General features: G+C 44.9%; 1 protein-coding gene across 6 annotated transcripts in view; it reads left to right on the top strand.

Moving 5' to 3' along the window:
- The window catches only part of LOC143327080 (ERC protein 2-like), a 144,420-nt gene that overhangs the window by 69,371 nt on the left and 61,931 nt on the right, over window positions 1-13,118 (top strand). For 5 of the 6 annotated variants that reach the window (XM_076741233.1, XM_076741234.1, XM_076741235.1 and 2 more), the window contains one exon: window positions 5,072-5,232. In XM_076741233.1, the coding sequence (XP_076597348.1) occupies window positions 5,072-5,232 (161 nt within the window). Of the gene's footprint in view, window positions 1-5,071; window positions 5,233-13,118 lie in introns of those variants that run through there. The other variant, XR_013077723.1, reaches the window with a different exon arrangement.

The following is a 13,118-nucleotide window of genomic DNA, read 5'->3' on the forward strand; positions in this document are numbered from 1 at the left end:
GGTGCCAACTTGTTTTTTCCTCTGTAATATTTATTAGGGGCGGTTAATAAGCCATTCGCATCTTGCATGTTCATGGCAGTCTCTGGTAAAATGACCTTGACTTGCCGCCACAATAGATTCACCATGTGTGAGTCATGACACCGTTTAGCCTGGAGCTCCTTTTCCACAATACAAAAAATGAGTGCACTATATACAGATTTAGCAATAACGATAGAACACGCTGAGCTCCGTACATCAGCCGTGCACTTTCAAAGCTGCAGTTGTCTCTAAGCATTTTTGATCCACTAACATGCTTCTGCAAGCGTTCTGGGCTGAAATGTCAGTTTCAGAGTTTATAGTGAGGCTCAGTGAAACATTTCACAATGTGATAAGATAAGATCAGACTTTATTGATCCCACACCAGGAAAATTTACTTGTTACAACACCAAGAGTAAAGGATTTGGAGGAGAGGATTTGCAGTTCTCACTCACATGCAACGCACCCGTTGTTATTAAGTGTCCAGTGTTCCTACTCTTTATGTAAGATTTCACAAACTGTGGCTCTGCACATGTTTACATGATGTTTAGTTTGCATTTTGTTGCTGGGTGTCCAGTTGGCACATCCCGAGTTTGCACCAAGCGTAACTGAACTCTTTTGTTCACTTTGAAAGTGTCTCCTCATCCGTGTGACTGCAAGGCTCCTGCAATGCTCCCACAAAAGTGTGAACGTGTGAACTTGAAGGCGAGTCAACTTTTGAGGAGTTGGAGAGAAATTCTAACAAAAAAAAAAAAAAAGAGAGAGAGAGGATCGGGGGGGTTTATTATTTCTGTCCAGTGTTTTCTTTCACAGTTCCATCACCCAGTGTGGAGAGGGATCCTTTTCCCCCCACTCACCATGGGTGTCAGAGAGGCCACACACAAACTGTGCGTGAACACGCACAGTCGACTCCGTACACCCACACTCAAACATGCGCACACTCCCACGGATGTCGGTGAAGGTCATAGCACTTACACACTCTCTCTCTCCATCACTTATCACTCTCTTCTGTCTTGGCTGTGTGTCTTTTTCTGAGGGAAGTGTTGTTCTTCTCTCACCACAGCTTTTGACTTCCTCAAGTCTTTCCATTGTTTCTCTTTTACGTGGACTGGATTCCTTTCTGCGAACGGACCTACAAATACACCTTTTGTCAAATTATCTTTTGTCAATACAGCATGATTCCAGTGCAAAAACACTGGGTGATATGTTTTTAAAACAAAATAAACTCAAAGAAAAACACTTTCTCCCTGATTTTTGCTACTTTACTTCCAACCCTCCTCCTCGTCCTCCTCCTCTGAACTCCTGTTGCCCACCAGCTTCCTCCTTCAGCTTCCCAGGATGCCATGAGGGAGACGGCGGAGCGGATCAGAGAGCTGGAGAAGGCACTGAGGGAGAGCATGAACACCTCCGCGCATAGGGAGGCTCTCTGGGCGCAAGAGGAGGGTGCTCGTGTTCAGGCCCAGAGACAGGTTCACCTGATGTTTCACACCAGACTGGAGATACAGCATGAACGTATACACACACATACACACACACAGGCAGCATGGCCTACCTTTAAAGGACAGCACAGGTATCCGCTCACCCAGGCCTGAAAGGGACCGCTGAGGAAATGTGCACCCCCATGTGGCTAAGAGTGTAACTGCAGGCAGACTGTAGTCAGTGAATGATCCTTAATCACTTAATAAGAAGCTCTTAACCATAAATATCATTATTCCAAAATGGATCGTTGTCTTTTGCTTCCTGAATATTGTTTCTGTTTCTTCTTAATTCCGTTTTTATTCTCTAAACATGCTGTTGATTATTTTCTCCCTCTAGACTGAAATTTAAACCTGAAACAAAAACTTCCAGTGTTTCATTTTCTGTCTCTTGTTAAGTTTACAGTTGCATGCTTGAAAATGTGAGCATAATGTTTAACATATTGTGAGTTTATGTGCATGCAATCAGAATTCATGAGCAAATCTGTAGACTTTAGGCCTGTAGCCTTGATGGAGTACAGGCTGCCCTTTTACTCTGTCCAACTCGCTATCTATCTGTCTGACTGCCAGCTGGTCGGCTTACATCTTTAAGTAGGTCCAAAAGAGTGTATGTATGTGCATTTGTATGTGTGTGTGTGAGCGTAGGTGTGTCTGTGGTGGGAAAGAGAAACAGGGCAAGGGAGTGTGTTTCCTCCTGGTGTGAGCGTGCATTTGAATGAGAATGACCTTGCATTACTGATGAGTGCCACAAGTAATATGAGAGCGATCTGCGGTTAAAACAAGAATTAACATTTTGAGGCAGAATGGTGGCTGTATTGCCTCAAACACGCATGCACACACTCAAAAACTCCACACGCACACACGTTCAAAGACAGAAGCTGATAGAGACTAAATGCATGCGATTGGTGGACAGAGCGAGAGAAGGTCAAACTCAGTTTAGAATTTTCAGTGAGAGCCAATGCTAACTGTGGCTTGTTTTTTCCTTTTTTTTTCAATTTCTGTACTTCCCACGCTCGACTTACAGCCAGCATGGATACTGTGTTTATCAAACAATATTCTGATCCACTGAGAAGTCCGAAAGAAAATTATATTTATGTCTGTGGGACTTTTCGCACGCATAGAAGTGGATGATTCAGCTTTGACCTAAGTTTACCCGTGTGCAGCCAAAGAATCATGGAAATCCTTTCCTAACGTGTGACACGTTAGCACTCATTAACCCCAGAAGCCATCGTCTACTTGCTTTCATTTCAACTCAATCCAGACCCTACACATAGAGAACATAATGAGCCAGCGTACAGTCCTACTGGCGACTGCACTTGACACGTATTGAGAACAGAGTTGCAGTTGCGACTCAAGGTAAGATACCCGTTTGGCCTGGCACTCAAGCTGCTCAGTGGCTGATGCGCACTGCAAGGTGCCGTCAACACAACTATGTGAGCCTGCATGACGTCATCACATAAGGAAGCAACATGCCATTAACGTGCAGTTACACAGTCGTCAGTCAACTGCTGCTCTTACCTTGGAGGAAAAAAATGAGTGTGTGTGTGGGGAGGGATGTTGGGGGATAAGAGAGAGGGACAGGTCCTTCTGAAACATCACCTGACCCTGGCACTGTTTCAGAGCGCCCTGCCAGACTCACATTCTCACATCCCACCCCCCTCCCCTTCGCTCTTTCCTTGATTTTCTTCTTTCTTCTCCCCTCTGTCCCAGAGTAATCAGTCTCATGATGTGTAATGCGCTGAAAGTCTTCCATCAGCCTGAGCTGCTGAAATGGAGCATGGGTAATGCCCCGGGTCACTTTTTTTCACACCCCGGCTCTCTAAGTCTCTCACTCCGTCTCTGCCTCGCTCTGTCTCTTGTCTTTCTCCTGCCATCATTTCTGCTGTCCGTCCATTACCCCGGCCCTCATTCTTTCCCATCTGCCTTCTTAAGTTGTCCTGCCCAATTATCTCCACGCGCTCTCTCCTTTTCTCTCCATTTCTGTTCCTGTCTCTCTCCCTCTCTCCCCCCACTGTGGCGTTTGAACTAGGCCTTTGAACCAGCAACACCGACACAAATGAACAAGAGGGATTTGGCCCTTACCACTGAGCCCCCAATCAGCTTAGCAACTAAAGGGGCTTTGGGCCAGTCTTAGCGAGCCTTAGCCTGGCTGGGGGGCTTTGCCTTGAAGTTGAGCTAAATTAGCACGCACAGGCTCACCGCTAAGCTGATTAGGTCCCTAATTTCACTAAAATGCATTGTATTCCTTATTAATGATGTGATTGTGAAGTGAGGGCTAGCCTGGGTGGTGGACTAAAGGGGGAGTGGGAGGTAGGCTATTGGCGCATGAGGCTTGATAGACATGTGTTGGGCGTAAATGGAGTTGTGTGTGCGTGACCTTTGACTCTCAAGATGAAAAGACTGTTTTTGGATTGTTTTAAGCCTGAGAGAAGACATCAAACATGAAACATGGTGTGATTTTGGACAGTTGGATGTTAATATTGGGTGTATTACCTGCTGGATATGACTGAGGTCAGTTGTTGTTGGCAGGGATATGGAGAGAATTTCATTTAAAACAATGCTAGGAAGTTATGACTGGAAGTTGTCACTTTCCCACCATTTCGAATTTCTGTATTCCCCTCTCGCTTGGCTTTCACCCTTTCTTCTCTCACTCCATATGTGATATTCATGAACAGTCAGTGAGCACATTATCTGACATCTGTGAAACACACCTAGAAAACCGGCGGAGATGGAGAGTGTCCTGAAAATGTGTGAACGATTTGGCCCCTTCATAAAAGAGGCCCATTCCTTTTTTCATGTTCTACCCCATGGAGTGCTTTCCCTTAATGCTTTTTTTTTTTTTTGGCTTCTCCTTCACTTTCTTACCCTTTGTTCATTTGAGATCCAACACTTCAGAATTTATTGTTTGACTATCATATAACAAATCTGCAAATCATCAGAATTGATGGAAGATAAATTCATATCCTCGCAGTCCTCCATTTACACCACCTGAACAAACCCGCCTGGTACTGCATCCTATTGTAAAATCCTTGTTGTTAGACAATTAGACACTTCCTGTCTTGAGATAATGATGCCCTGAGGTCACATCCTGTGTGTCAGACACTCAGGTTGGACACACAGGCCTGCATGGCTGGAGGGCCTGGGTGTGCAGAGGGAGGAGATGCAGTTGAGGGCCTGAGTGTAATTCTCACCTGCGCTGGAGTAGAGCCACACTTGAGAGTGAGATAAAATAAGTGGAGAAAGGTGGGAGAGAAGAGGGAACCCTTGTTTCCAGTGCAAGGGTCAGCAGTCATATCATTCAGCTAACCTCTGACTAGGCAGTCGGTTGACCTCATCAGAGCTTTCCAACACACACACACAAATACATGCATGCAGACAAATAAAAGTGCACATAAATGTGTTTCTGATTACTATATCCATGTGTATGTGTGTGTGTGACTGTGTATGCAAGTATACACTGCATCATGTGTACTCAATTTTATGTAACATGTCATATATGATTTAATGTTTGAGAGCAGGGCCGTGCGGGTGAGTATCCTTGCATGGTTTGATCCTGTGTGTATGTGTGTCCCCTTGAATAGTTGGAGGAGCTGATGGGGGCTTTGGAGAAGACCCGGCAGGAGCTGGACGCCACCAAGATACATCTGTCCTCCACTCAGCAGTCCCTGCATGAGAGAGACAGACACCTTAATAGTCTTCGCCAGGAGAGACGCAAACAGCTGGAGGAGATTCTGGAGATGAAGTTAGTCTCACACTGCACAATGTTTAGATCTTATCTACCCTAACTACCTATTTTCCTTGTTTTAACTATTTTCAAATCATTGAAGGCCACACAGAATACAATCACATACTCTGTAGCTATATGCTATATATTGAAGATTCATGTAGATGCATTTCTCTTATCAGTAAAAGTTTTATAAATTAATTAAACTGTATTTGTGTTAAAATTAAAAGCCAGACGCGTAATGGAGAGCAAGAGTAACCGCAGTATGAGAGTGGGGGGGAAAAAATAAACTACAAGTGTTTGTGGTAGTGACTGCAACACCAAGCTCATAAAAGTATATGATGAGGGACCTTTTATTAACATTGGCATGATTCGTGCGGCGCTTCATCAGGCACATTTTCATTACCCTGCACAGCAGCCTCGTGGCTGCAGCAGAAACCTGTGTCTAATACCAGTATTAGGCACATTTATCCGCTCACCTGTTCACATGTGCGTCTGTGCATGAGTGTTATATAGACATCAGCGCTGAGGTGTGTTTTGAAGCAGCGGGATCAGCCGTTGTCTATAGCTGCCTTGTGAAAAGTTACATTTATTGAGGACAGGTGGTTCAGTCTTAGACAGCAGGTCAGAAGAATGTGTGTGCAGCTGTTCTTTTTTCTTTTCTTTTTTTTTGTTATTTGTACAGTATGTCTGTGTGTGACAGAGAGAGAGAGTTAGAGAAGGGGGAAGCCAAAAAAACCAAACTCCATGTGTGAGTGTGTGTCAGTGGGTATGCATGAATGTGTGAGTGAGTTCAGTGATCTGTCAGTGGAGCGGCTACATGTGTGTTTGCTTTGAGCGCTCTGATTGAAGGAGCATGGAGCCACATATCTGGTTGTCATGTGCCGCAGAGAAATGCCTTTAATGTCGGCCACTCAGCGCAGTACAAAAGGGAAGGCTGGCACATATGTATTGAAAACACAACTTTTAAAATCCATTACGCCTCAGAAGCCCCTCTGATCACTCTAACTCTAAAAGAATGTGTGCATGCGTCTGTGTCTGCCTACAGCATGTGTACGTGCACGGTGTGCCGGAGACCGAGAGAGAGACGGTGCCCTTGCCCATGTATCACACACACACACGCGCGCTTGTGATACAAACCATCTTCCTGTCTGCTCCAATTTCCACCATCCAAACATCACCAGGGATGTTTAGCGGAGGAAATGTGTTACATATGATACAGACACAATCCATGCTTCTAGGTATGTACGTGAAATTAGGAAAACCCTCACGGACCTGGCATGTGAATGATACTTTTGTACTTTACTGGCACTAGGCTTAAATCATTATTATATTACCATTAGAAAGATGTCTGAAGAGGAAGAAGGTTAGTGTGATGGTTGGTTGACATAAACAGCAACAAAGTCGATGGGATTCTTTCCCTTTGTGTTTGAGACTTTGACTGAATGCAAGTCTACACTGGTAAGAGCTAATGGAGGGGGCACATGGGGCATGAGTGTGTGTGTGGTCTCTTGGGCGCTGGATTCTGTGTGTGTCTCTGTGTATGAAGAGGTCGGAGGCAGGGGTTTGGGGTCACTGATGATGAGGATTAAAGGACTGTTGAATTGCGAGGGGCGAAGCTTCGTGAGACTGACTTAACATCTGAACAAGCCACAGAGATACGCACGCAGAATGTACACACAACCTCAGTGGGACTCACATATAATCACTCACGTCTGCAGACATGCACATACTTACACAAAGTTTGGCTTTCTGCTTTAAAAGGGGCCATATTCCCACAGCACAGCTCTGGTCCAAGTTAGCAAAGGGAAAACTAAACAGGAAAGATAAGGCAGAGAAAGAGAGGTAACGAGAGAGAGAGAGAGAGAGAGAGAGAGGGAGCTAAGAGTGAAAGCAAGAAAAAAACGAGACAGAGAAAATGAGAGGGAGGGCAGAATGGAATGGAGGGGCTACGCAAACTGAAGTATTTCAAATCTTAGAAATCATGAGAGAAGTTTGATTGCATGCCAAGTTTCTCCTTCTCCCCACTGTAATGTGGCATTTGTCAAGAAGACCAGCTGAAGCAAACCATGTGAGGCACGTTCCCCAGTGAACTGGGGAGCTCTCTGTGTGTGTTTTCTAATGTGTGTGTGTGTGTGTGTGTGTGCGTGTGTGTGTGTGTGTGTGTGAGAGTGTGTAAGCCAGAGGGAGAGAGAGAGAGAGAACAGACTCTTGGCTTTTCAACACTGTTAATGAAAGAGACAAGAGGGGAAAAAATCATTTTCAATATCCTCTCATTGCATGCTGGGTTTCCTAGCTTGTATTGTGTGTGTGTGTGTGTGTGTGTGTGTGAGAGAGAGAGAGAGAGAGCATTTTCATATTTGCCTTGTTCATTCAGATATAGAGCTGAATACTTGATGTATAAGGAGCTGTGTGGGTCTGCTCTATCACCCCACACCAGATTGAGTTTCCACCATACTGTACTGTACTCACACACACACGCTCACACACACAGACACAGATGGCCTCCAGAGGAGCTAGTCATTAAATGAGTCTAGGGTCACGGGGTGTAGGTGCACAATAGAGAAATTATGTGTTTGGACATTTTGAATAGCTATTCATTGAGATGTTTCCATAGTCTGAATGGGATAATACTACATGCCACAACATTGCAGTGGCTTACTGAACCTGATCCTCCTATAGACACTGGGAATGTAGCTGATATTATCTCTGTTTACATTTTAGTGATGGAAAATGATGATAGAGCAAAGAGAAGGTAGCGGCAACTTTGAGGCAGGCACATAAACTGACGCAGAGTTGACAAAGTGGAAATTTTTAGAGGTAGAGAAGAGGAGAGTTGACAATTTGAGAGGTGGAGGGGAAAATCATGCAAACATTAGACTGCGAGACAATAGACGGAGGAAGAGAGAGAAGTCGTAGCGGAGAGTGAGGGAGGAAGTAGTAAGTGATGGGGAAAAAAAGGATGATAGAGTGAGGGAGTTATTGATGGAGGGGGTGATGGATGGAGGGAGGGGAGGAGGTGGGAGGAGGATGATGAAGGAAGTGGTGGAAGAAAGAGTGGGGAAAAGATCGAGTGGAGCTGCGAGGGGTGGGAGGGAGCAGAGTCTGGTTAGTCGACAAGAGAGGGAGAAGAATGGGTGAGAGAAGAACCACTAAACACAACATGCCATCAGCAACCACCTGCACCACATCTGACAACAAACAACATCCACCTGTTCATTCACATTTGGATTTTAACAGAAGTAGGACCTCATGAAATCTGATTGAATTTAACTCAGATCACGTATCCTTTCCCTTTTTCCTTATTATGATCAGGACAGCCTCCACATACAGCTCCAACACACCGAGTCAGTGGGTCTGACGGAGGCTACTCTCACGCTCAGGCAGCGCTCCTCCTTGTTTATGATGCTTGACCAGAGATAGACGTAGCTTTTTCATTTTTTCCCAACAGAATATTTGACTGCGCAGACAACCACGAAGTCTGCAGTGAACTTGCGTCTGCTGATGTGGTCGCACTTCTGAGAGTTTTCTGAATTAATGAGCTCTTGCTAGAATGTTGTCTCTCTCTCTGAGGATCTGAGGACTCTTTGACATGACTCTGTGTGTGTGTGTGTGTGTGTGTGTTTGTGTGTGTGTGTGTGTGTGTGTGTGTGTGTGTGTGTGTGTATTTGTGTGTGAGACACCAAAACATAACAGCATAGTTTTTTTTCTGTTCATTCAGCTTCAGCGCTGAAAAAATTGTGATTTTTTTTTATAAATTGCATCCATATTTTGGCAATTCCCGCAACATCCTGTGCCCATGTCTTCAATATTTGCTTTGCAATAATACATAGAAAAAAACATGTATTTGACATTTTTACAACTTCTTTTACCAGAATTTTGGACATGTGGTCAGCATTTGTGGATTATTTAGATAGAAGCATGATTTTAGTGCCATTCTGCAAAAGCAAATCTAAGCAAAATCTCAGCTACATGTAATGCTCGCTCATTTGTTCATCATGTCATTAACTCAACAAAGGCAAATGAGCTGTTCTGTAAGGTGGAAATGTAAAAAAAAACCTCTAACCTGTTACCCTGAAATTTCATTCTGCCTGTGACGTGTGTTCATGTATCCGTTTGTTGGCTAGTTACAGTAATCCATGGCATAATGAAGCTTAGAGCAGTAGCGACGTTAGGACTTTCAAATCCCCAACATAGACATCCTGTCTGCACAGCGCCATTGCCATGGTTACTCTGACTAAACACACAGAGAGACCAGCTGTACTGGCAAGGTCGTGTCTCACTGATCTCTCTGAGGGGCCTGGACACATACACACCCTCACACACTCACACACACGCACTCATTGAAACACACGTACGCCGAAAAAGGGTATTATCATGCTCACATGTTCAACCGAGTGGCATTGCGTTCACTTGTACGGTTTTGAAATTACACTCACAGATACTGGAAGAAATCTCATACAAGCGCACACAAACATACGCAAGGGCTCCGAGCGGATGCACACGTGCGTGCGCGTTCACCCAGCTGCACGCAGACACGTATGGTGTTACAGTGCCATTGTTGTGATAGGTAATGATGAGACGCCGAGGGTTGGGGCGGTGTGTGAATGGGATTCTCTGTGTTGCAGTGATGAGGAGGGGGCTGACCACACATCACTTTCCTCTCGCTCCGAGCCGGTTTGTGTGCGTGTCGCCTCGTGGGAACTTCGGGCCATTCATCATGTCTGTCTGTGCTCCCGTGCCCTCTGACACGCGTGTTTACCTTCGACATGTGTGTCGGCTGTCGGGCCTGTATGCATGTTATTATGCCAGCACCGTGGCATGCTCCACCCTACTCCTCCTCCTTTGAGGTTTTGTCAATGGAGGGCTTCATCACACTTTTCCAAGTCCTTGTTCAGCACAGTACGGTAACGACAGACAACCTACCTGAGCCCCATACTGTAAGCTTCAAGGGTGGAGAGAATAGTCCAGAGGTACATATGTGAAGTGTAAGAGTATAGTCAGCTTTTGAACTGGATATTGCGCCGTTAAGCGAATGCAACTGGAGAATAAATGCCGTAAATTAAATTTTTCTGACCCATTTTCCCCCAACCATGTCATTCTCTTGGACTGCGCTCGTGCAGGCGTCATGTCTTGAACTCACTTCTCTCAGGGTTTGGCTGTTCTAGCAACAATTATGGTTATTTTTTATCACTACTTATTAATATTTTATTGGCGCTTATATTCACATAGTATTTTTGGCGAGCATCAGCCCACCCAGTAAATATGAATAGGATTTCTTTTTTTTTTTTTAGCTCCTGTACAGTATATAAACTCTGGCTTAACTGGCACACAGACGTACACACCCTTGCAGTATGGTAACTGCAGGGCTGCTGTCATCGCACAGAGGATTTGTGATCCATGGAGTGGCCGAGTGAAGTGGCATTGTCTCCTGAAGTATGAGAGTATGACTGGAAGGCTAGAGCTGTCTTGTGAAGTTGATGTTGAACTGAAAGACACGTTGACGGTCAGAGAACACCAGTGGGCCAGGGAGGATAGAGCCTGTATGCGTCTGTGTTTAGTTAGACAGACAGATGACGGAAGAGTTGGATGGAAGAGTCTTTCCAGAGACAGAAAGAGCTTCTTGTCTTAAACTCAAGATTGACGTTGTAAAGATGGGGGTAAATGTGACACACAAAAACAAAAAGTAATGCAGTGATTGACAGCTAGAGAAGGAGATAGGGAGGCCATGACAAGGAGGTAGTGGGAAGATGTTGCATGTAGAAACATCTGTCACCTTCCATACTGAGTCACAGTTTGTCCAACTGGAGTAAAATTATTCTTTTATAGTCCCTTCTTACTTTGACTTCATCACTCTCTCAACACTGTCCTCTTTAACTTCCTCCCAGCATTAAATGCTCTCCCTCGGTCTCTTTTTTGTCTTTTTCCTCTTGTTCTATCTCTGGACAGGTCTGGAATTTATCACACGTACCTAATAATTACTATCACAGGAAATGGTCCTGAGGAAGTAGGTGCACTAGGCCTGCTAATTAGTGTCAGTCCCAAACACACACGTACACACACACACGCACACACACACACACACAAACACACACACACACACACACACACACACAGAGCTAATTAGTGTCATTTGGTTGGTGTAGAAGTCTCGAGAAAGCCCAATCTGATTGGCCTTAGGGAGACTAACACCCCCAAGTTTACCCAGTTGTATAAATCTCAAGACTAATTGATTGGAAGTCTGTGTGTAAGTGTGTGTGTGCATGTGTGTGTGTCAGAGCATTTAAGTGCGCGCATGAGTGGTCGATTGATTAGGTGGGCCCTGCAGCCGTAAAGAGGCAGCCCAGAACACGGGACCCAGAGGTGACCATTGAACGACGGTCCTGCCCTCAGGGGTCACCAAAGGAATGAGGAGAGGGGTGGTGGGGGAGGAAGGAGGTGTAGTCAATGTAGATAGACAGATATGCCACTAAAGCGAATTTGAATTTAGGTGAACAGATATGCAGCTAGATAGAGCCATAGATAAATAGCAGCAGAGGTGGAGCACAAAGGGTTAAGTGAAAGCCCAGAGAGAATCTGCAGCAGTGGGAGATTTTAGAAAGGGATGAGTTATTTTAAATGCAGCTGTATGTAATATGTTGTTGCGCTGTAAAACAACCATTAAAACAGTGGTTTAGTGAAATGCCCTCATGGTTTACCATTATGGGCACATGAAATGCTGGTATACCCACACCAGTGAGTCAATGGGGCTTACTGGCATATATTCACACACTGTAAACACCTCCTAGCCTCTGTGGTTGGCACACACACCTGAGCTCCAGCTCCTGTTTTTCTCCTCTGTGGCTTCTCTGGCTACGTCTGTCTGACTTTATCTGGGTATGAGTGTCTCTCTGTCTCTATCTGTCTGTGTCTGTTTAAAAAAGCAGCTTTAACGGCGGGATGTTTGGAGCTCTCTCTGTGTCTCTGCACTTTAACTTCTCCACATTCGCACCTTGTTTTCCTCAATCAGAGTAACATATTGTTTCATGAAGCCCGCAGTAAGGGCTTAGTCTGTGACTCTTTGTTGGTTTGACTGGAGTTTTATTGGCCCCGCACGTCTCTCTGTCTTGCTTAGATGGTTCCCAGGAGGTTTTAATAGAGAACAATAGTAGAATGGGCCACTTCCCAGCACCAGGCTGCTCCAACACTGCACACCAGTCAGCATACACACCACAGCAGCCCCTGGCACTTCTGGATTGTGTGTGTGTCTGATCTGGTTAATTCAGGGATGTAGACCCAAACTGTAATTATCATTATGTACTTCTCGGCAGTGGCAGGAAACAGCCCAAGCAAGTTTGGATGAGCATGTGTATCCTCGCTGGTGCACACTGAATGTGTTTGTGTGCAAAGAACAACATGTGCATACATGAATTTGTCTATGAGTGTGTGCGTGCGTGCATGCTTGTGTGCACAGAGGAGCAATGATCTGAAGAGCATGAGAGCTATTAGCAGTGAAAGATAAGCAGATTGTGCCAGTGGCTATGTGATGATTTTTCCTGCTCTTGTTTTGGCCCTGCTCTTGTTCATTTGGTCTCTGCTAAATGGAGACATATTGGAAACATGACTGTTCTCTCGGGGCCGGTGGGTATCCACAGTTTAGGACTGGAAAGGAGAGAAGAAGAAATGAGAGAAGAGAGGGAGAAGAGGAAATGAAGGGTGGAAAGAGAAGAAGGAAAAAACAGAAATAAAATCAGGAGAGAAAGTAGGGGTCACTAGAGTTAAGCTCACCACTCGGATTTCAAATCTCATTAAAACAAAAACTACATTTGTCTTATTTGTTTGCGGAGAGAAATTACCATTCACAAGCATCACAGACATTGTTAACTTTCACAACTCCACAATAAAACTCTCATTTTTACGATATC

Source organism: Chaetodon auriga, chromosome 10, assembly GCF_051107435.1.
Source record: "Chaetodon auriga isolate fChaAug3 chromosome 10, fChaAug3.hap1, whole genome shotgun sequence".
Classification (NCBI taxonomy): domain Eukaryota; kingdom Metazoa; phylum Chordata; class Actinopteri; order Chaetodontiformes; family Chaetodontidae; genus Chaetodon; species Chaetodon auriga.